At 32.7% G+C, this 24589-nt stretch overlaps 2 protein-coding genes and 2 long non-coding RNA genes across 4 annotated transcripts; all 4 read left to right on the top strand.

Annotated features, from left to right (window-relative positions):
• The first annotated feature begins 5260 nt into the window (after positions 1 to 5260).
• LOC142519073 (phosphoglycerate mutase-like protein AT74) lies at positions 5261 to 8400 on the top strand. Its single transcript, XM_075621965.1, has 2 exons — positions 5261 to 5856; positions 7855 to 8400. The coding sequence occupies exons 1-2, from the start codon at positions 5364 to 5366 to the stop codon at positions 8253 to 8255; spliced, it is 894 nt and encodes a 297-aa protein (XP_075478080.1). The 5' UTR covers positions 5261 to 5363; the 3' UTR covers positions 8256 to 8400.
• LOC142519074 (uncharacterized) lies at positions 5863 to 7722 on the top strand. The gene is made up of 2 exons (XR_012813701.1): positions 5863 to 7111; positions 7159 to 7722. It is a non-coding gene; the product is annotated as an uncharacterized LOC142519074 (long non-coding RNA).
• A 5257-nt stretch (positions 8401 to 13657) lies between the features above and the next one.
• On the top strand, positions 13658 to 15976 carry LOC142518642 (E3 ubiquitin-protein ligase ATL31-like). Its single transcript, XM_075621434.1, has one exon. It carries the CDS (start codon positions 13909 to 13911, stop codon positions 15127 to 15129), a length of 1221 nt encoding a protein of 406 aa, XP_075477549.1. The 5' UTR covers positions 13658 to 13908; the 3' UTR covers positions 15130 to 15976.
• A 5356-nt stretch (positions 15977 to 21332) lies between these two features.
• Positions 21333 to 21970, top strand: LOC142519334 (uncharacterized). The gene is made up of 2 exons (XR_012813755.1): positions 21333 to 21464; positions 21779 to 21970. It is a non-coding gene; the product is annotated as an uncharacterized LOC142519334 (long non-coding RNA).
• Positions 21971 to 24589: the final 2619 nt, after the last annotated feature.

Raw genomic sequence — 24589 nt, 5'->3', positions numbered from 1 at the left:
GTCTCAAAAGTGTCCTACATTATTTATTTACCTAAAATAAAAAGTGAACTTGAAATTCATCTTAATTGAAACTGATATGAAATATTATTGAAACATATAAGAAGTATATTTGAAGTTTATGTCTCATTTTCGTAAAATTATAAAACTATATTTAAATATATTTGAAATACATATATTTGAAATTTATCTATCCAAATGTAATATTAATTAAATGTTAAAAAGCAAACATTCTTAAATTTTAAATGTCGTGCGTTCGATATTCGAAGGATCAATTTTTTGTTTGGTTGATTTCGAGCTTACCAAAACAGAGCCGCTGTTATGTAATATGGCATCGATATATATTTTTTTAATTTCAAATCTTGGTAAACGAATTTGTACATTTGAGAGATCACAATAATTTTTGTGCGACAGTAAAAGATGAAGACCATAGCATAACGCTAATACACTAGCATAGCATAACGGTAAAATATTTTGAGGATAACTTAGAGTCATAATAAAAGAATGAGAGTCAAATTCAAAATGTATATTCTACATTATTGCACTCAGAATTTATCTAAGGGATTAATCAAGGGGAAGTCAGCCTCCCTAAGTAGACATGTCCCGATCCTCATCCTCTTATTTTTCCCAAAATAGTAATAGGACGGAGGCAGAGGTAGATTTGTGGGATGAGAATAGTATTTTGATCGATGCTTTCCGTTAGAATTAAATCTTGTTAGCGAATTAGGTCAAGTTATAGTAATAGATAATGAGTCCAATTATCGATCTCACATAGACTAATATTTAATTACTAGAATTTTTGTCATTTGACTTAAGCTAGACAAAATAAATTAAAAGATGATATATGAATTATTAATCTAAACTATTAAATAAAATAATTACAATTTAAAACAGTGGATTCAAAGATCAAAGAGAGATTCAACTTCAAATAAAGAACTAAGACATACAACGGTAGCAAACTCTACTATGTTATCATGTGTTAAAATTCAATTAATTATTTACTTCTTGACAATCACGGTAAAATCTCCAATTTTTTTATTTTAACGATTCCTAGATTTAGTATTTATAATTGAATTTAATTAAATCTAAACGTATTACATCTTTGTGGAATTTCAGTTTTCACCTAAAACCACACACTGAAACCGAATACTATTTCTAGACATTTTAATCATATGTAGTGATGACGTCTTTGTTGCTATATTTAACCAATCATATTTTGATTCATGATTAATCAACAAACAAGTAAATAGTCAATAAGTGTATTAACAAGAAATATTAAATCAACATCAATCAATAATTAAAATTAAAAAAATAATATACCTGAAAATAAATCAAATATGAAACAAAATATTGTTCGACCCTATTGTGGTTTTAGTCTAAAAAAATTTATTCCATAAAATTAAAACAAAGCCAAGACACAATGTTTGAATTCATAAGAATAAACTCTAAGAAGGAATAAGAAAACCTCAACGTGATTGACGTTATTCCCTCTTTGAAGTTGTCTTCTTCTTCTCTCTCAAACCCTATCGGCTTCCTTCTAGAAGCTTTTTATTTTAAAATTTTATTTTCTATTTGAAACAACGTAAAATTCCCTCAGGTTGTAATGAAAAAATAAGAATATTAATTTAAGAAGGATAATATTTTTTGTTTTTACATTTTATGGAGTTTTATAATATTTTGGGTTTTTTAAATTGTAGATGATATAATCATTTTGCTAGCATAATAAGACATTATGAGAGATTTTTTTTTTAAATCGTTTATCTATCATATTATATAAATATAGTCAAAATCATGAAAATAAACACATGTAAATATGTATTATTATATTAATTAATCGCACGATTACATTATGTGATTTATGTCTCAATCGCATTTGACGTGATGTAGCATGTATCTACGTTCGGTTCAATAATTGTCCTTGTTTGATAGAGCAATCGAATCGTGGTGCTTGAGCTGCTGTGCGGTTTAAAAGATTTGAGTTGCACAATTACCACTAGCTATAGTTTTTGATAAAGCGGTAAGCACTCGGTCCTACAATTGGTATCAGAGCCAAGGTCACATGTTCGATTCTCATTTATTACAAGGAGTGTAATTATTGGGAGGGAGATTGTTGGGTGTAATAATTGTCTCTATTTTGTAGAGCGACCGAATCGTAGTGCTTGAGCTGCTGTGCGGTTTAAAAGATTTGAGTTGCACTATTACCACTAGCTATAACTTTTGGTAAAACGGTAAGCACTCGGTCCTACGACCTAAATATGTTTTGGTTCGAAAAATCAAAAAATTTCATAAATAGCCAGTGATGAATATATCACTTGTTAACAATTGTGAAATGACTATATGATTTCAATAATCGAATAGGTCAATATTATTAATTAAGCAGTAAATATATACAAAATGGGAATAATCCATCTTGGTGAATTGAGCAAGTAAATTCATTATATATTAAGAGATTCGAAATGATGTGATCTTTAAAATTTCAAATAAAATTCATAATAAAAAATCAAATTGCTAAGACAACACCCACAATCTATGTTATATATCATATTTTAAAGATATCACCGATATCATTTTATTAGAAAATTCAAAAGGTACACCGAAAAAGAACGATTGCACTTATGAAAAAGAGAGAGTGCATAAAATAAAAATTAAAATGTTGAACATTCGGGAAAAGAAAAGAAAATATGCGTAATGTAGACAAAAACTTGTGTGAGACGGTCTCACGGGTCGTATTTTGTGAAACAGATCTTTTATTTGGATCATCCATGAAAAAGTATTATTTTTTATGCTAAAAGTATTATTTTTTATGCTAAGAGTATTACTTTTTATTGTGAATATCGTTAGGATTGACCCGTCTCACAGATAAATATTCGTGTGACTGTCTCACAAGATAGCTGCTCATGTATGAATAGATTATGAAAATAGATTTCATGCTACATAATCTTAAAGGTAAATTACACTTTTTTCCATTTAATGCAAAAAGAAATCAATTCGGTTTCATATCAAGAATTTCTATATATATATCAAGAACTCACATAAGATTTGAATGCATAGCAAGAAACGTGAGGCAAATCACGATGAATTCTTGCCTTCTGATAGTATTGGTCATCCTTTCTTCGAACCTGATGCAAACGATTGCCTCAGATGATGTAAACTGTTTTATCACGTACCTAAAATATACTGTTTATACTGTCAACAATCTTCCACCTGGTTCGGAGCCATTAGTCACGCACTGTCAATCTAAAAATGATGATTTCGGGATGAAAACGTTATGGACTGGCCAAGGATTCCGCTTCACGTTATGCTCGATCCCCAAACTTACTTTGTTTTTCTGTCATTTCTGGTGGGGTAACAAGAACAAAGCCTTCGACGTTTTCAATGCAAAATGGCCCGAGGAGATGTGTGCTGGGCGTCAATGTTATTGGGCAGCAAAGGAAGATGGTATATACTATTCTGGGTACTACCCACCGGGAGCACTTACCAAAGCCTATGATTGGGAGTAATTAGTGCATCATTTGTACTGATTATGGCAAAAAGAATGTTGTAATTGGGTCTTGAATAACATTTGGTCTGGTTCGGTTCGGTTCGATTCTAAATGGGTTGAACTACGAGACTGCTATAATCGAGTTTCGGTAATTCACAAAACACTTTTATGATTGAGTCTCGAATAACATTATTATATTTTTTTAAAGTTTTTTTCCCCAAATAATAATAGTGCTATTAATATTAATAAAAATTAATATTAAAAGCATTGATAATAATTAGTAACAAAATAACGGGTAGGAATTAAATTAATACGAAATAATTTAATAATATTTATGATAAGAATCTAAATTTTCTAATAAAAAATTAATTGGATGTAATAATAACTAAATTTATAATAAATAATAAAAAAAAATTAATAATATGAAAAGGTTTAATAATAAAACCGTAATAATTATGAATTAAAATAATACTAATAAAAATAAAATATACGTGATAAGAATAGTAATAAATAATAATAATTTAATAAATAGTAATTATAATACAAATATAAATAAGTGTATAAAAATAAAAAATTACAATAATAATAAGGAATGTATTGATAATATTAACATAATTAGTCTTATTGCTTATTTCATCAAATTATTATTGCTATTATTTTATATTATTGTTTTGTCAAAAAATGTATTTTCTTATTTAAATTTTATTTTGTATTACTTATTATTAATAAATTAATTATAATAAAGTTATCATTCTTATTACTATTAACTTAACTATCATTATTCTCGTTCATATTATTTTCTCGTTAATTTATTTCTTATTATTTATTGATTTAAAATTATTCTTATTTCTTATTATTTAGCATTAATATATATTATTAATTTACAAGAAACAACTTCTTTGGGCTTTTTAAAAAAATAATATTATTTTAAAAACAATTCATTAAAATATTGTAAAATAGAAATCGTTGTAAAAGTATTGCAATTCATAAGTTTTCTTCAGCTCTACTAAAGCATCTTTAGAATCAATTTATTTCTTATTATTTAATATTACTATTATTATGCTTATTTTATACTGTTATATATTTCATGTGAACTTATTATTATTATTTATTTAAATATTATCCAATTAATGTAAAAATATGTTATTAATTCGGTTTTTACAAGGCTTTAGTGATTGTGGAGTATTTTGGTAACGTTAATATAATATACAAAATTAATCTATTATTTTAAAATCATACCAAACGCCATATATTTTAGGCAAAACTTGTGTGAGACGGTCTCATGGGTCGTATTTTGTGAGACGTATATCTTATTTAGGTCATCAATGAAAAGTATTACTTTTTATGTTAAGAGTATTACTTTTTATTGTAAATATCGGTAAGTTTGACTCGTCTCACAGATAAAAATTCGTGAGACCATCTCACAAAAGACCTACTCTATATTTTATCATCTTGTATCATTTATAATCAACTTTATTTATATAATTTTGATTATACATCTTCATTTGTCACATCATACGAACCAAGCGATATCTAAAAAACTTTTATGTCCAATAAGATTTAATAATGTATAAAATGGTCTGATTTTGGTTCGATCCTAAATGGGGTTTATTTCATCATATCCATGTGGACATTGTCCACGTGATAGAATGGATGACCAAGATTTCCCCATTCATATGTAGGATCCATTTTTTTTTTTAAATTATATGCGTGACAAGATCTTATCTATTGAAATAAGGTAAGGATAGAACCCAAGTTGGATATCTTTTAACTCCTAAATGGGTGACTGTCATAATTGACCGTTCCTATTTCCCGGTCAAAATTCAAAGGCGGTGGTCAAATCCAGAAACTCAGATCGCATTCTCTCCGTCTACTTGCATGATCTATGGCTTCGCCGCCGCAAAACCCAAACGACCGCCACTGCCAGCCTCAGGGGCAGAAGCGGCGGATCCTGCCTAAGCGCATCATTCTTGTGCGCCATGGCGAAAGTGAAGGCAACATGGATGGAAGTGCATACACTACAACCCCCGACTATAAAATACCCTTGACACCTCTAGGAGTTGACCAGGCCAATCGGGCTGGCTCAGACATCAGGCATGTCGTCTCCGATGGTGGAGTTTCGTCGAATTGGAAAGTCTATTTCTACGTGTCTCCTTATCAGAGGGCTCGTTCGACGCTACGCGAGATCGGTCGGGCCTTTCCCAAGAGGAGAATCATTGGGGTAAGGGAAGAATGTCGGATTAGAGAACAGGATTTCGGAAACTTTCAGATTGCCCAGCGGATGAAAGTGATCAAGGAGACGAGAGAGAGGTTCGGGAGGTTCTTTTATCGCTTTCCCGAAGGAGAGTCTGCTGCTGATGTTTATGATCGGGTTTCAAGTATGTTTTTTTTACGTCTACTTTTTCCTCCATTTTTCTTTCGTTATTTGTCTTGGATTGATTCAGTTGGGATGCAAAAGATAGAGCTGCTTTTGTTATACTACTTGAACATGGAGTGCTTTATACTGAAATAATATGTTTCTTGTTTTCGAGTAGCAATTAGAGATGATGATTTTTCTTCCTTTTCTGTAATTTTTGTGATATTACTAGGAGATTTGTTATCTTCGGCAAGAAATAGGTGGGATTCCCTGAAACAATGTGAAGGAAACTTAAGTAAATATTACTTTTCTTCCGGTAGGTTGATTTTGATGAACCTTTTAAGATATATACTGTTCATGTGGAGTGGTTATTCAAACTTTCTTAAAATGCATTAGCTGGTAGTGTAACATGGATCTAGAGGTAACCTTGTACAAAAGTTTGTACTCACAAATGGTTTGGAGAGAGTTGAATGAGGATTTTGTATAGTTCTTAAGGAAATTATGTGAAAAACAGCTCTGAAAGCTGAAATAACTACAATTCCATTATGATACATTGAGTAATATGATCTCTGGAATTGACTGGATTTATTTGATCATTATTTAGATTGGCTGAAATAGTTCAAGCCTCGCAGATAGTAGATTATGCTTGGAAATATAGTTTAAGTGTCACAATGCTGGTCTCTTTGGTTCCTGCAAAATTAATTGCACAGTCTCGATTCTTGATGTGAAATTGTAAACTGCTGCAGAAGTAAAACAGTTAAATTCAAGTTTAAGAAGCAGGTTTACCTTGTTTTTAGAGTCCTTTGGGTTATTGTCGGCGTTTTCCATAATGTATTGTGGTTTTCTTTCTAGTAATATAAAAAATAAACCACAATTGATGAGTACTGAGGCTTTTTTCGAAGTATGTTATTAAATGATTCATCGAACATTTTCCTGACTCGAATATTTAAAGGGATTTATTTGTCCTCCTGGGGCTTGAATTTTAGACCAAGTGAACTTAAAACTTTGATTTTTTTCCTTTGTAAACTGCATCTGACGATTATGTTTATGGGCTGTGTAAGCTTGAGAGTTTGTGTAATATGCATTGCTAGTGGGACGCAATAGAGTGCTCTTTATAAGTGAAGCGATAACTTCTCTGGGAACTTGGATTGATATTGTTCACTTTGATATTTTTTTACTTTTTTATTTTGTGTGCCTGCTCACAAACTGCATATGACCCACAATGTGTGCAATTTGAATTTTTTTACCTTATTATTTATTTTGTATGTGTGCACGCAGTTGCATGGAAATTGCATGTGCGTGAAATTTTTTGGTGTACATGTAGTTTTGCATGTGCGTGAAATTTTTTGGTGTACATGTAGTTGATTCTATCCTTAAATATCATGGCAGTGGCTTTTTAATTCATATTTAGTTGGGCTCCATTAAAGAAGAGTCAGAATTTAAAGAGGAACCACAGCTATGTTTGGTTTATTGATCTATATTTTCTGGAAAGTGTGTTGGGTATTTCACTCTGTGTTTGGTTTTGTTTTCTGAAGTTTTGTTTGTGTATTTATCACACATGATAGGTATTCTGCAAAGAAGGATGGCTTCTTTATTCACCAACATAGAAAATTGGCTTCTGATAACTTATCCTACAATATAGCGCTGATGTTTTTATAACTGTTTGCCGCTGTGAGGGAGCTTCTAACTTTTACTGTTGTGATGCCTATTTTCATGGATTTTCTTTTGCTGTTTCTCTTTTACTAGTCATATCCTGTATCTCCTAAGAAATGGCAGAAGGATACTAAAAGCATTAAGAATTATGCCCCTTTCGAAAGCACTGTAAAGACCTTCACATGATCTGAAAATAATGTGTCTCAGAACTAACTGCTGCCATTTTCTAAGATAATTCTCCTATTCCTTGTTGTGCATTGAGTCTATAGGTTTTTGAATTGCACGCAGCTAATACCTGTAAGTTGTGTATTTCCCCAGAATTCGGATCAATGTGTTTCAAATTTTAGATGAACGCTTCAATGTGCAGGTTTTCTTGAATCATTGTGGAGGGACATAGATATGAACAGGCTTCAGCAGGATTCATCTGACGATCTCAATCTTTTAATCATATCACACGGGCTTGCAATTCGTGTTTTTTTAATGAAGTGGTTTAAATGGACAACAGAGCAATTCGAGTACTTGAATAACTTGGGAAATTGTGAATTTCGAGTGATGCAGTTGGGTTTGGGCGGAGATTACAGTCTTGCAGTCCATCACACGGAGGAAGAACTGCAAGAATGGGGACTATCTCATGAAATGATAGAAGATCAAAAGTGGCGAGCTAATGCTACTCGGGGTGATTGGAATGAAAAAAGTCCGTGGTACCTTGATGTGTTCTTTGATCAGTATGCGGAAGACTCCGATTATGCATATAAAGACGAGTTGTAGTTCTATGATCATAGCTGCAAGAAAATATGAACTTGAATTCTTTTTCGTGTGACATTCTTGTGAATTTCTTCGTGTACTACCCTGGAATACTACTACATTATAGAATGAAAAAGAAGAGAGAAAATAAAATTCATTTTCAAATTTCGTCTTCTGTAAACTCGCAGTTTCGGTTGTTATTCAATTGATTTTGAGGTCCTCATTTCTTCAGGATCTGATTCTTTGATGGGTGAAAGAGTATAAAATGAGAGAATAATTGATCAATAATATTATATTATATATATAAAAAAATCGAATAAAGATGTTTCTATTTATTTGATGTAGTAGAGCTTTTGTGAGATGGTCTCACGAATCTTTATGTGTGAAACGGATCAAACTTACCGATATTCACAATAAAAAGTAATATTTTTCATGGATTACCCAAATAAGATATTCGTCTTACAAAATATGATCCGTCAGATCGTCTTACACAAATTTTTGTTCATTTCATATAGGTAAAAATGTCATTTTTCACAATAAAAAATGTTATTATTAGGAAGTGACACACAAAATCTATCTTTGATATCTATATTATATTCTTTGCTAACTAATTATGCATCGACCAACAATTTTGACCCTTAATTTTAACTGATGAACAATAAAAATTATTTTAAAAATACATTGTAGTAAATTTATTATCCACTAACAACTATCATATTTCATATTTATTTATTCATATTCTAAAAATAATGTGAGTAAGAGTGTGCATAATAATTTGCATATATTTACCATAATAGTATAATCACATTTCGAAAAATCAGAATGAGATTAGCTTTGAAATTTTATTTAAATTGAGCCGAAGCAGAAGAAAAATATGGAGTTAAGAAACACCAAAACAAATTTTTTTTAAAGCAGAACATAAAAAATCTTTTTTTTCCAATTATTGCAAACACTCCTTATATATGATTTTGCCACTCAAAATAAAACGATTTTTTTTTAAAAAAATAATAACAAAAAATATTATTTCATCAACCACAATTATTTAGATTTTATTTTATTTTTCAATTGTCTCAAATATATAATCCAATTTATTAATGACATTTTTTCTTTATATCTATATTAACTAAATATTAAAATATGTGCAACCATTTTTTGAGTTAATTAAATAAAAATAAGACAGCAAATTTGTAAATAAATTATTATTTTTCCTAATAATTTTATTAATCTACGTGAATAGTTAAACAAATCTACATATTCGAGTCAAACTTGGTGCCATGAATTTTTAAATAGGAAATATTATAATTAAATATTTGCACAACATATAAAATTATAGAGAGGTTAATTTTCTTCGATATAATTCTTAAAAGGAGGCTGGAAGAATTAAAAATAATAGTCAGTCGTTTAATTCCAGTCCGAGGACCGATAACTCCGTAGACCAAAGTGATTTGCATCCAATCTCTGTGACCAAGTCTTAACTCAATAAAGTTAAAGCAAAAACTTGTGGAGACGATCTCACAGATCGTATTTTGTGAGACGGATATATTATTTGAGTCATCCATGAAAAAGTATTACTTTTTATGCTAAAATTATTACTTTTTATTGTGAATAACGGTATGGTTGATCCGTCTCACAGATAAAGATTCGTGAGATCGTCTCACAAAAGACTTACTCATAAATTAACCGGAAATTTCCTGAATTTTTTTTTAGAAAAAAAAATTCGGCGAGTCGAGTTAATTATTAATTTATACGTCTCAATTATATAGACTTGTTTATTTTTCGCAAAAATCATCGTTAAAGAAAAGTTGACAAAACACGTTACACGTTGTTTTGGTTAATCTAAGAAAAAAAGATAATACTAAAAGCAGAAATTTGATTGCAAAATAAAATCTATATATAATTGAGATGAACGGGATATTAATTTTATTTTACTTTTTTTAACTAAATAAGAATGTAATTCAAATTTTTAATATATATAATTAAGTCGTACATAATTATTCTAATCAAATAAAATGTTTGTTTGTTTTTTTTTTTTTTAAAAGAGAGAGACCCTCGTGGAAATTTCTGCCAATGAGAAAAAAAACAACCCTAGAAGGCTTACGTTGACTTCACCCCAACTTCTATCTAAAACGTTGAAAATAACCGATTTCAGAGGAATTAAATTTGTATTTTACTTTCTTAAAAAAGATAAATTTCACTTTCGAAATATATTAAATTCGCATTTCCCTTAATTAATAAATTTTCTTTTTTGTGTTTCCTTTTAAAAATTTTGTTCCACCCCTACGTACATTGTCTTAAAATTTTTGGCAGGAACCTTATCTATACTATCTCATTAAGTGTGAGAACATGATAATAACTACTGACATCAATTTTTTCTTCCAATTTTACCCTTATATGATACTAATATTACACTTTTGTTTTTTGTTTTTGTTTTTTCAATTTCAACACACAATCTTCCAATTTTACCTTTATATGATACTAATATTACACTTTTGTTTTTTGTTTTTTTTTTCAATTTCAACACACACTTTTATTTTTATTTTTTTTATGTCAACAATTCAAATATCAATTTAGTACCTCCATAATTTGTCAAATTTCACTTTAGTCCATCGATAATGATAAAAAAGATTGTACACACACATCGTGTGTGCAGAGTAACTAGTTTCGATTAGGGACTAGGATGTCCTAGTTAACTTACTTTTTTTAAAAAATAAGCAAGATGCCCGATCTTCGCCTGATTCAGTCGGCCCTAGTATATTCCGGTCACAATCTATACATACTCAGAGTTGGACTCATTAACCAACTATTGACACTTATCGCGATTAGTGTCGACCATTAAAAAAACAACCTATTGTCAGCTAAAAATATTAATTCAGACTGTATAATCAAATTGTTCAGTGATTTCTTTTCTATTTGATAATATAATCAATCAATTCAATTTTTCTAGTGATATGGTTTACCAGAATGAAATTTTGATGAGCTTTAACTTTGAGAAAATTCGACTCTTATGTCTCTAAATATCATTTATCTTGTTTTTGTGCATGCAATATTTGACAAAGAGGTAGCCATGCATCAAACAGATATCTATCCAAGTATATTTTGTGAAATTAATTTTTACATTATTTTATTGTAATTATTTGATAACATGTTTCTTATGACAATGACTTGCGATTTATTTGACATCAGAATGATCTCTTAACCTTGCCATGTTAGAATTTTTAACCATTGGTGTAGCTCACCATATGTATTATATGCCTCCTTATCCATAACTAGCTACTGACTATGGTACACAACTGTCATTGTTTACACATCACATGTGGATTGGTGGATTTCTCATAGTTGGTGCTGCTTCCATGCAGCTATTTTGATGGTAAAAGACTATGATCCAACCACTCGATACAACGATTATGGTTAAATTTTACTCTGGATGTCTTAAACAAGTACAAAATCGCAGCAACAGTAACAGGAAGTCGAGGCAAGGAAATTCATTTTTTCGCAAGACGAAATTGCACGTATAAAGTGATATACGTTGCAGAAAATCGTCCCCAAGATACAACGACTTCAGATCAAGAGATTGCAGCACTACAACTCTCGAATGCAACGAACAGATATATGCCTGATCTTTCAAGTATTTCGAAATAATGAATGCAGCAATATGGCAAGAAGAAGTGCAGAGAAAATATCAGCAGCCTACGAAAATGGTTGGAGGAATTATTTATAGATGATCACCGGGTGCGTAGAAAAGACACGTCTTTACGGACCGGATGTGAAGAAGAGTCACAACTCTAGTCAAGGGATACATTGTTTGGTGCAAAAACAGCCAAGAACAGATGCTATAATTGCCAAGGGACACGCATGGTTTCAGAAACAGCGCAGCGCGCGTAGCCGCTCGACCGCGCGCAAGGTTCTGTCTTCGCGCGATTATACCAAGGGACACGCATGGTTTCAGAAACAGCGCAGCGCGCGTAGCCGCTCGACCGCGCGCAAGGTTCTGTCTTCGCGCGCTGCACGCACAGCAAGGCGAGCGCGCCCGCGCTGAGAATCTACGCACCTTGTTCTGTTCGAAGGCACTGAACCCAGTAATAAGCACACATCAGCGTGAGATGTGGCGCACCCGCGCTCCTGGCTCTGTTCCGTATGCATCATTTTTATCATTGTAGCACCAACAAAATTTATTTTCCAAATAAATTTGTTCCAAAAAGATTAATATTGGTCAAAGATCGCACCGCACCGAACCGAACCAGGCCGGACGCGTGTGTCTCCAAGACACAGCCTATTAGCGTCTTCCTGCTTCTAAAAACTTATGGTACCCCTTGGAGCCCAAACCCTTAACTCAAACTCGGAGTTTATAAGGAAGATCCAACTTGTCTCTTTTTCTGATGTGGGACAAGTCCCACTCCTTTTTCTTTTCAACACTCTTCTTTATTCATTATTCAACAACGATTTTATAGATCGTGTCTTTAGACATCGTGATGCAATCATATCACATCTCAACTGAGCATGCATATTTCTGGACTTTCACAGTTTTGATTTGTATATTCATAATGATAAAGGAAAAGAAATTAGTAAATAAACATATCATAAATTGATGAAAATATTACAAAATAAGGCAAATACATCTTAAATATTTGGAATTTTTTTATATACAATTTGCAATTTTGTATTATGTAGTCACCCCAACCACCACCTGAGCAGATGCCCAGCCGTTTTCACATTGTCTGGAGGGATAATATGGTAATTATGGATATGCTTAGAATTAAAGTTACCCCATAATTGGCTGCCGCCTTGAACTTATATTTTTATTTGGAAACACCCAAACTTTTACTCATTTCAGCACTTGCTTCCTTCCTACTAGGTTCATTTAATTTGGCCTAAAATAGAAGAAATTTGTGATTTTACATGTTTGATGACTCTTGTAAACCGCTTGTATTTGATATTTACTGACGATTTTTCTCGTAAATTTTTTTTTATCATTTTCTTTATATTTCACTTGAAAAATTTTGTAATCAACTAGAACACTTACGAATTATGTAAAACAACCATTTTCAACAGTCTTGATGTGGCTCTTGCTTTCTAAAATGCTCTATCTTGATTTTCTTCTGAAGTTTTTTACATTTTCTATACCAAATTTAGGGTATCTTCACAAGAAATTCTAAAATTTCATCGGTTTAATTGGAAAAAAGTTCGATAGTCAAAAGAGAGTTTTTGCGAATATAGCACCCTCAACCCTCTAAAATATGGAAAAAAGTTCGATAGTCAAAAGAGAGTTTTTGCGAATACAGCACCCTCAACCCTCTAAAATATGAACATATATCTTGTTATCAATTAATCGGATTGATTTGATTCATATCAATAATAATAATAAAGAATATTTTTGACGATCAGAGTTTGTGGCAAAATATAGATACAGCCTAGAACTCGAACAAGAAATGTAAAAGGAAGGGAAAATTGAGAGAAGGTTCCATAATGATGCTACGACCATTATCCACACATTGAAAAAGTCAATTCTTTCCCATGTCTTTCACCACGCCTTCCACTGCATTGCTCGAATCTCTCTCTCGAATATATTCAGTCCCCCTTCCCATTATTCACTTACCTTTTCAGCTCCATATAATATATGTTCACTGCTGGGATTTTACTTTTTTAAGTGCTGATTTTTACAGATTTCTTGAGGTTAAGAATGGGAAAATGGGTTGGGAAGCGAGGTTTTGCAGCCATGGATGGATTATTTCTTGTTTCGGTTGCTGTTTTCTATGTCACCATGGTTGGAGCTCAGCCGGGTACTTCGCCTTCGGACAGTGACCAGTTGGGGTACGCGAGATTTAGTCCATCTATGGCGGTGATCATAGTTGTCCTCATAGCGGCGCTTTTCTTCATGGCCTTCTTCTCTATTTACATCCGCCACTGCTCCAGTGAGTCCGGAGCTGCTGGCAGCGTCCGCCGAGCTCTTTCCATGAGAAATCGCCGTGCTGCGGCGGCGCGTGGTCTCGAGGCGTCTGTCTTGGAGACGTTCCCCACTTTCTCGTATTCTGAAGTGAAGGATCACAAGATCGGGAAAGGCGCCTTGGAATGTGCTGTGTGTTTGAATGAATTTGAAGAGAACGAAACACTGCGTTTGATACCCAAATGCGACCACGTTTTCCACCCAGAGTGCATCGACGCGTGGCTTGAATCCCATGTCACCTGCCCCGTTTGCAGAGCTAATTTGGTACCACGGGCCGGAGATCAATCGGCTCAGGCATCAGATTCAGCAAATGACGCTACCCCACAAGTGAACGAAACCGTGGAAAGAATCAACAGTACGACGTCAAGAAATGAGGAGATCGTCATACAAGTAGATGAAGATCGACGACAAGTAGTCGACAAGGATTCAGTTGTGGCTCAGCAATCGAGCTCCGAGTTCCCAAACAGGCCTCTGAGATCATGGTCAATGAAAATCTTTGGTTTAAACAAGTTCAGATCAAACTCCACCGGACATTCACTGGTTCAACCTGGAGAGAATCTGGAGAGGTTCACTCTGAAATTACCTGCGGAGGTGAGGAAGGAGATGATCCACCGAGCTTCGATGAAACGAACCGGCAGCTGCGCGGCGAGCAGCTCATGTAATGAGGGGACGACTTCCAAAACTCCCGTCGGAGGAGAAGGAAGCAGCCAGGGAGGGCGGTACTTCCGAAGACTGGAGAAACTGGACAGGGGGGCTAAATCGGACAGGTGGGTATTTTTCACGAGGGGTCTGTCGCTAAAATCACCGAAGGTGATGGCTGATGGCGGCGGCGTCGAGGGCAGCGGGCGGCGGAAGCCGGTGAGACTCCCGTCTTTCAACTGCCTGCAGGAGCCCAAGTCCGGTGATGAGACAGAAATCCGACCGTTCTCAAATAACCCCGGTTCGTCTCCGGTCTAGTGTAAAATATTCCGGTCCAGGTTGAGGCCTATTTTTTCTTGGATGATTATTAGGTCAATATTGGCGGGGGAGAAGTGGGGACGAGTGGACGACTACAGAAAATTTGGAACAACACAAGTTAGTGGCCATATTCGAAATTAGTGGATCCTATTATTTTTTTTAATTTATTTATCCAAATTAATATAAAATTTTCTCTTCATAAGATTAACTCTATGTATATAATATGATATTTGGATACCATTTTATTTTGATATCTTATATATAAAAAAAATAAATAAAAAAAATTGGGTTTGAAAATGGATTGCTTAATTTTTAAGTAGAACTAATGCCAATTTTGTATATACCCATAAATTTTGCTCCATTTTTGAGAGGTCTTATTCTTCGATAACAATGGCAGTCGATAATAATAAATGGAGCCTCCTCCCTCGTGAAAACGTTGCTACTTTACAAAATGAAATGGTCCCATTTTTTAACTTGATTGATTATCGAAGCTATTAGCTAGAATCTGGCTAACCTTGACGAATGTTATTATGTGATAGTGCCCATAGTCTATAAAATAGCTAGGTTTTTTGGGTTGAGTTCTATCCAAAGGTTTCGTTTTCTCGGGATGACTCTCGTTCCCGTGGATGGAGAGGGCTGATCTCCACATATTTATGGGGTTCCCGAAGTCACCAACTGTCGTAAACTTCGGTTCTGAAAGGAGGATGAATTATAACGTGTCATACTTCGTCCTACATCGTTCGTGACTAGTTTTAATTTTTGGAAATGAGTTCTATCCATAAATTGTAATACATGTTTCCTAACTTTGAATGGGACTTCGACTTGCAAAATGGTGTTTACGCGAACACGTTACGAGCTTTTGTGTCATTGTGGTATTATTAATTATAAATAAAGTATTAAAAAAGATATTTAAACTACTTGGGAGAAGTGGTGATTTTGTTTCTATTTCATTCTGTCCAACTTTAAACTCAGCAATCGGCTCAAAAAGATCTTATTGATAGTTGAAATTTAACTCGAGATCGAAAATATTTTAAAACACAAACAAAAATATCTCGTAATCGGCAAAGCGGACATGGTTTATGCAATTTCAATTGTTGTAATTACCATGAAATACACTACATCTTTTTTAATGATGTGAGACTCCGTAGCTTATATCATTCGGTGCAAAATATGTAGTAAACCTTCGGTTAACCACATTATTTAAGGTCAAGGTCGATGCAACATGCTCGTATGATAATGTATTGCTAAAAAAAATTGAACATATAATTATTAATCAAATATTCACTTATTCTATCGACTCAAAAACGTTAGAGTAGATATCTTGTGAGACGGTCTCATGAATCTTTATCTGTGAGACGGGTCAACCATATCGATATTAACAATAAAAAGTAATACTCTTAGCATAAAAAGTAATACTTTTTCATGGATGACCAACATAAGAGATCCGTCTCACAAAATATGACCCGTAAAACTATCTCACACAAATTTTTGTCGATGTTTTGATGTTACAACAGCAATTATTTCTGTTAAATAATGTCTCTTGGTGGGATGGGGGTTTCGGATATTTGCCAAACCTAATTAATTCATTAAACCCATGCATTGGCCCACGAATCATTTGACCTGAGACATATGGCCCGAAATAAGTTGACCAGAAAAATCAACTATTCAAGCTAATACCGATGGATTGATTTACAATTGAGTTCTCAAAACTCGCTTTTCTCACAGATAATACACAAATGGTCCTCGTATTTTCGACTAATTTCCGATTTAGTCCAATTGCTTTTGAATGACTAGTGGTGGTCCCATTTTTTGTTCACAATTCCAATTTTACTATATTTATTTACTTTTTATTCCTCTAATCCATCGTATTTCCATAAAATAAATTAAACATAATATTTTTTAACCAAAATTTATATATATACAAATTGTGTTGTGTACAAACATGTCATGAGAATATAATAACAATATATAACTAATTAAGATACGTAATCCGACCATGATAACTAGTGCCAAGTCGAGAGAAAACTAATGTCAAGAAGCATTGACAATTGACATGCTAAAAAACCATAATCTAGGGAAACAAGGAAGGGAAGATACAGTTAAAAACGATTACGCCTACATCCATAGAGGTAGAGGTTCGTTCAAATCTATCGGCAACCCAAGTTGGACAATCCAAAACACATTGCAGGGCCATCTCCTTCAAAATATTTGAACTTCCAAATCTCAAACTCTTAATTAGCAAAAATAAAAATAAAATTAAATTCATTACAATTATAACGTGATTATGAATCACAATTTTGAAGTAATAACTTAAACTAATGAAACTAATTGCAAATATATTTCACAAAGTCGATAAAAAATTCCTATTTTTATGGAAAAATAATAAATTCGTTATAACTAGTAACAATAAGTGAAAATGCTTAAACTTCTAGTTAACTTACAATATTTCATTGAAATGGTTATATATTGGTTATGCAAGAATTTCTTCCAATGCAAGAATCCCTTCCAATATTGATCAAATCTAAAAAATAAGAAAATTATTACCGACATTAAATAACAAAATAATTCTAAAATAAAACAAAAATATATACAAATTGTTTACCAGATTCAATTTCTTCAAGATGATCCATGTTTTCTTCTACTTTAATGGGAGAAGATTCTTTACGGAACTAATCTTGAAGGCAAATGAGAGCTTGCACTAATCGAGGTGATAATGAACTTATAAATGAATCTAGAACACATCCCCCGGTGCTAAAAGCACTTTCCGATGCCACATCATAAATAGGAATCGCTAACACGTCACGAGTCATCTCAGCCAGAGTAGGAAATTTGGAAGAGTTAACTTTCCACCAAAGCAAAATATCAAAATGTTCATTAGCAACCTGAACATCTTCATCGAGATACATATCTAACTCAGTCTTAGCATCCATATTTCCACTTTCAGCCTTATATCTCAAGTATTCTTGTTGTATTAGTGTTCTTTTATTAATATTTCATATGTTTATACCTGATGGCTCAACTTTAATATTAAATTATCCTTGAGACATTTTTGAAGTGACATTCCTATATTCTTCAAACAAAGAAGTCATATACAACTTTATTTCAACTCTTAATTGCTCCCCTTTCTCTTGCCCATACATCTTCAAAAGCACAAAAGCCACGTAATCAAATTTGAGATGAGGATCAACCACACATGCAATAAAATCATCTTATTCATTTGTTTTGGAGCACCCCGATATTTGTCAAATTTAGATTTCATCTTTTTTGACATCATAGCCAAAACATTGTCATCACTCTCTACTAACAACTTTAAAACACAAGAAAGCTTGCCAATTTCGTGAAAGTGTATATTTGAAAGTAACATATAACGAACCTGAAACTATCAAGGTAAGATTATAAAAAGCTTCAAGAACCATTTTTCTCACATTTTCCCAATCACCACTTGTCAATGCAACTACATCCTTTCCATCTTCACAAACATGGGTAAGAAGATGATCCAACAATCCGGGATCATGAATACAAAAACTTACAAAAGCATTTTCAAATTCTAAAGTAGTTTTCAACATCAAGTAAGTAAAATTCCACCTAGTAACAACATCCAAACACAAGGACTTCGTACTTGTTAACTTTGCAATTTCACAACAATCTTTGAATTTTTTAATCCTTGCAGGAGATTGTCTAATATATCTTATAGCTTGTCTAACTCGTCTCTCGGAATCTCCAACTTCTTTCACGCCATCGTGAACAATGAGATTGATTATATGAGCCACACACCTCACATGAAGGTGTTTACCATCCATCAAATTACTTCCCCATTCACTGAATTGGTTTGACATCTCTTTCACTGTAGTATCATTCGAACTAGTATTATTGACTGTGATAGTGAAGGCCTTGTCCAAACCCTAATCAAGCAAACATTTAGTGATAACAATTGACATATCATCATCTTTATGACTAGATATTGGAGAAAATTTTAATATTCTTTTTTGCAAATTCCAATTTTTGTCAATAAAATGAGCAGTAAGGACACATATAATTAATTCTCTGTATTTGAGTCCATGTGTCTGTTGTGAGGTAAACTCTTAGACGTGTCTCCTTGAAAAAAAAAGCTTAAGATTTTTCTTTTCTTCCAAAAAAAGTTCAAAGCAATCCCTTGTAGTAGTCCTACGAGATGGAATTCTAAATAATGGTTATATCACATTTATAAAGTGTCTAAATCCTTCAATTTCCACAAAACTAAAAGGTAATTCATCGACAAGTATCATCTTGGCCAAAGCTTTCCTGCAATTGATCAAATCTCCAAGCATTGATTGTTATTTCATCTTTTGAAATGTTTTGAAAGGCTATTTTTGCTTGTTTAGTTTCCACATTACATGGATATTTTTTTACACCTTTTCAAATAAGCACCCAAAGATGAAGTACCATTTAAACTTGAATCGGCAGCATAGCTTGAACCACAATAATTACATTTTGCTCTAGGTGTCCCATTAGAATTCTCATATTTCTCAAAATGTTCCCAAACAAGAGATCTAGGTCTTACAGATTTCCGCATTTTCCCAACATCAACCGAATCTGCAGATGTCGAATTAGGATGCGTAATCATTCAGAACTCTTGCTTTCATCGATCATACCCTCTTTTCTGCCAACTAAAAAAATTAAAGAAATTAACCTGTCAAGAAACAATAATATAAATATAAAAGAAGCGAGACGAGCTGGGAGTTGATGGAGTCAAAGAAGATATAAAACGGTCTAACTATCTAATAGTCATGCATGGTCATTGGTAAGTGAATATCCACACAATTATCATCCATTTCTCTTAAAAAAAAAAAAAAACAATTATCATCTCATCTCTAATATTTAAAATAAAAATAATATTATAAACTTATGGACAAGAAAAAGTGTGCTCTGGACTCAATTTTATGAGTTCAACTATGTTGCATTAATTGGCAAAGTCGTTATCAGATGGATAGATTCATTTTTTATAAAAATATTATTTATTAGCTTCATCAAATAGCTTCAGTGCTTCCTCTATTAATTGAGCTCTCACATACCCTTTAATCAGAGAATGTACAATGTAAACAGTGGGAAAAATTCCATTCAATTTCATTAGGGAATATAGATCTCACGCTTTCCTCATATTCCCATTTATACAGCATCCTTCTATCATGACTGTGAACTTTATAAAATCTAACAGCTTATATTAAACAATAATATAGCTCATTAAACATAAAAACACTATACTTAACAATTATATGGCTGGTAATTTGGTTATTCGGTTTTTTGGGTGAATAAAACCGAAAATCGAACCGAAAAACCGAATTTCATAAATTTTGAAACCGTAACCGACCGAAAAACCGAACCATTTAAACCGAATTATTCGGTTCGGTCGGTTTTTTCGATTTTTTCGGTTTTATGCCCACCTTTAGTCATAACTGATGGTTCCTGTCACAGTTCCTTCAGCAACATTTAGCACAATCTTGTTTTGTTTTTCGCCTTAAGATGTAGAGTAATTGATTTAATTTTGAAAAATAAATATAACCTGAGATGGATGAAAATATAATGATTTTATCCAAACATAAAATTTTGTATTATTACATAACCTCATGCATAGGAGAAGATAACTTGTTTAGATATTTATTATAGGTGAAAATACAATAACATAAACTAAAAATATTATAGTATTTATTATGAAGAAAATTGAAAATAATTGTTTTAAGGCCCAAGAATTAATTATCTGATAATTTGATATAATTAAAATAATTATTGAGTTGATTAATTAAAATAATTAATTATGTCAAATAAATTAGAAGTGTGTTAAAATTATATATTTTAGAATATCGTCAAATTTAAACGATATAAATACTAAGTATAGATAACACGAGTCCTAATTAATTATAAAAATGAGATAAAAAAACATGAATTAATATATTTAATAACCAATTTACATGATATTTTATGCGCACACATACATTTACAAAGAAAGGAAACAAAAGAAAAAAAGGAGGAGGAGAAGATATGTCGCTTTTATGTCGCTTTTCTTTCCCTGTACAGCAATCGTCGTGCGCCACGCAGCTGCCGAAGTTAGCAGCGAAGAGTGCGGTGCCTTCTTCCCCAACACCGTGCGCTCCATTCCCTTCCCTGAACGTGCAGATCTGAGCTCGACAGCCCAACAATGCGCTAGTTCTTGTCCGGTTTTTAGGTGAGATTTTGGCTCGATTCTTGGAGATTACGGAGAAGTTTCAACCACCGTTAGCGAGTTCCCAGTGAACTCCGATGATTTTTCATGTGAATCACCACCTCGAGACCACCTACGTTCAATCTAGCAACGGTTCTCGGTAATAACAAGCTCGAAATTCCATATTTTGGTTCAATTTAGTAGGGGATGCTGAATTCGAGATTTTAAATTGGCAAAAAATTGTGTGAGATGGTCTCAATTATCGTATTTTGTGATAATAATATTTTAAAATATTATTTTTTAAGGTAAAGAGTATTACTGTTTATTATGAATATCAGTTGGGTTGACCAGTCTCACAGATAAAATTTGTGAGACCGTCTCATAAGAGACATACTCTTTTAAATGATCCGATTTAAATTCGTTTTGTCAATATTAATTCGTTATATTGACTTATATATTGGATTTATGTCGTAGGTTCAAGTGTTGATCAGCTTTGAGGTATAAACATTCGACCCGATATTTGTATATTGAACTAGTTTGTTCACATATTGAGGATTATCGTTTATGTGTTGTCATTAGAGTTTTTTTAAGATTATGTTGGAGCGATAATTAGTTAAATAAATAGTTCAATTTGAAAAGTTGGAAAATAAATTATTTGGGAGATTATTCGATAATTATAATCAAATATTATATTTAATTACGAAATGCTGAATTATTAAAAATAATTTGTGCTTTGGTGAAATATTGAGAATTTTGGAATTAAGTCTTGATAATTAAATTGTTAATTTGAATTTTTAGCACATAAATTAAATTTTAGTCATTTTTGGAAATAAGTTGGATTATTTTATTTTTGTTAGTGAATTGTGAAATTATTTGAGTTATTTTATCATTGTTAGATCGAGGAGATTCAATTGATCGTTTTATTGTTGTCAAAAATAGTATAGCTATGTTACAATTTGGTAATATACGATGATAACATATAAATTATGTTCAAACAATAACTAAAATAAAGTTTCAAACTAAAAATACTATAATAGATGAAGAACTGAAGATTTGCTACACGAAAATCTCGAATTCTTCAAGTTTCCTCGACTCAGGTTCCTTTTTCTCACGTGCGGTGATTTTCTCTAGCTGATAAAACTCTCCAAAGTTCTGACAATCTCTTTAAAATCGTGTACTAGGGCTTTAAGTTGGTGGTCATCAAGAAAGTTAAAAAGAACCTTCCTGATCGCGCTGAGGCGACTAAAATTGCATGTCCTAGCGCACCCTTTGCGCAAATTCTTCTTTTTCTCATTTCTCGTGTTCGCTAGGGCGGCTGGAATTTCCCGCCCCAGCACGCCTGACTCGCATATCAATCCTATATTCTTCTTCTTGTGCGCACTAGGATGTCAATTTCACCCACACTAGCGTGCCTGGCTCAACTTTGACCTATGAAATCCACCTTTCTTAATCGCATTGCCTACAATTCAACCCAAACACATGGAAAACAAATATTATGCATGACATATAAAAAAAACTTAATATAGATGCATGAATGTATGTCAAAATGACACAATAAAATACATATAATAAAGAGTATTCCCGCTTGTCACACGGGTGACCTGATTTCGATCCCCGACAATGATGTCAAAAACGTGGTCGAACTTTTCTTGCATTGTAAATCCCCAAATAAAATTTAATATTTTATGCCTGAATAAATTGCAAGTGCACAATTCAAATTATAATATAGTGTACAGAGTACAAATATCATCCCACAAAGAGTATCACACGATTGTTATTTTCAAGAAATAATCTTTAGTAAATAGTAATGAAAATTTGAATGGTATGCTATCTAATAAATTCAAGGCAAGATGTATTGCAAGGAGTAAATAAAGATAGACAATTTAAAATTAATTTTAAAAATCAATTAGAAACAATATTTGTTGAGAATCTAGGTTCACCTACCTTTTACTAATTCATTTAATCGATTTCGACTTTTGTTCCAGCTTTTGACATGATCCTCTAATTATTAAGATTCTCTCTCAAGATATGCTAAATTGTCTCGACACGACGAAATAATTAGATGTCTTTAAATATTTATCAAAGGTTAGTTGCATACATGATTGGTAAAACCCCTTAGGTTTCGACCTATTGGACTATAAGTATCAACGTGTATTCAATTTCATATGTCAATGTAAATTGTAAATCCACGGATTGTGTTACTTGTTCATATTGAAAACTATTCTTCGACTCATTCACAAAATAATATATTATCAAAAATAGCTAGATAATCAAGAGAAAAATAATAACACAATCAAGCATACTACAAAAGTCGATTGTTTAATTATATATAAAAAAGTTTCGGGGTAGAATCCCCTTAAATCCTAACAAATAAAAGATTTAGCTACTAGACGTCATAATAAAATATTCAAAAAATAATTAAAATATTGAATTCTTCAAGTTTCCTCGACTCCGGTTTCTTTTCCTCGCATGCGGCGGCTCACTCTTGCTGATAAAACTCTCCAAAGTGCTGACATTCTCTTTAAAACTGTGTACTATGGATTTTCCAAGTAGGTGGCCATCAAGAAAGTTGGAAACAAATCAATAGAATATTTTTTTCTTTCCTGATCACGTTCGGGAGTCTGAAATTGTCTAACCCAGCTCACCTTTTGCCCAAATTCTTCTTTTTCACATTTCTCGTGTGCGATGGGGCGGCCGAAATAGCCCGCCCTGTGCGCCTGGATCGTAGATCAACTATGTTTTTCTTCTTGTGCATGCTAGGGCGGTCAATTTCACGCGCCTCAGCATGCCTGACTCTACTTTGGCCTATGAAATCGACATTTCTTGATCACATTGCTTACAATTCAAATCAAACACATGAAAAACAAATATTACACATGACATATTAAAAAAAAAAACTAAATATAGAGGCAACCTAAATGAAACATGCATGAATGCGATTCAAAACGACACAATAAAATACTTAAAGCCACACATATCATTTGATACCTAGATTATAGACGCAGAGATAATTCACGAAAAATTCTCAATAATGATGTTAATATGGTTAACAGGTTCGTTGTTCCTCACAATTGTTATTCTTTGATTTGGTACAGATCACATATGAATGTCGAATGGTGTAACCAATTTCGAGCAAACATATATTTGTTCAAGTATATAAATAAAGACATGATCGTGTGACTACATCATTTTATCAGAGCTCAGATAATGAGAGTTTTGGGGGAAAATGTTGATGAAGTCAATATGTACTATGACCGCAGATACATTTCCTTGTGAAAGGTTGCA

This window comes from Primulina tabacum, chromosome 11 (assembly GCF_025594145.1).
Source record: "Primulina tabacum isolate GXHZ01 chromosome 11, ASM2559414v2, whole genome shotgun sequence".
In the NCBI taxonomy this organism is placed as follows: Eukaryota; Viridiplantae; Streptophyta; class Magnoliopsida; order Lamiales; family Gesneriaceae; genus Primulina; species Primulina tabacum.
Note: the sequence above shows the minus strand (reverse complement) of the source record. Positions and strands in the feature narration are given on the sequence as shown.

Bases quoted from the DNA above. Each gene is read 5' to 3' on its own strand.
- LOC142519073 (XM_075621965.1), top strand. From the start codon at position 5,364: ATGGCTTCGCCGCCGCAAAACCCAAACGACCGCCACTGCCAGCCTCAG. The intron at 5,857-7,854 runs GTATGTTTTTTT...TTCAATGTGCAG, and splicing joins TGTTTATGATCGGGTTTCAA to GTTTTCTTGAATCATTGTGG.
- LOC142518642 (XM_075621434.1), top strand. From the start codon at position 13,909: ATGGGAAAATGGGTTGGGAAGCGAGGTTTTGCAGCCATGGATGGATTA.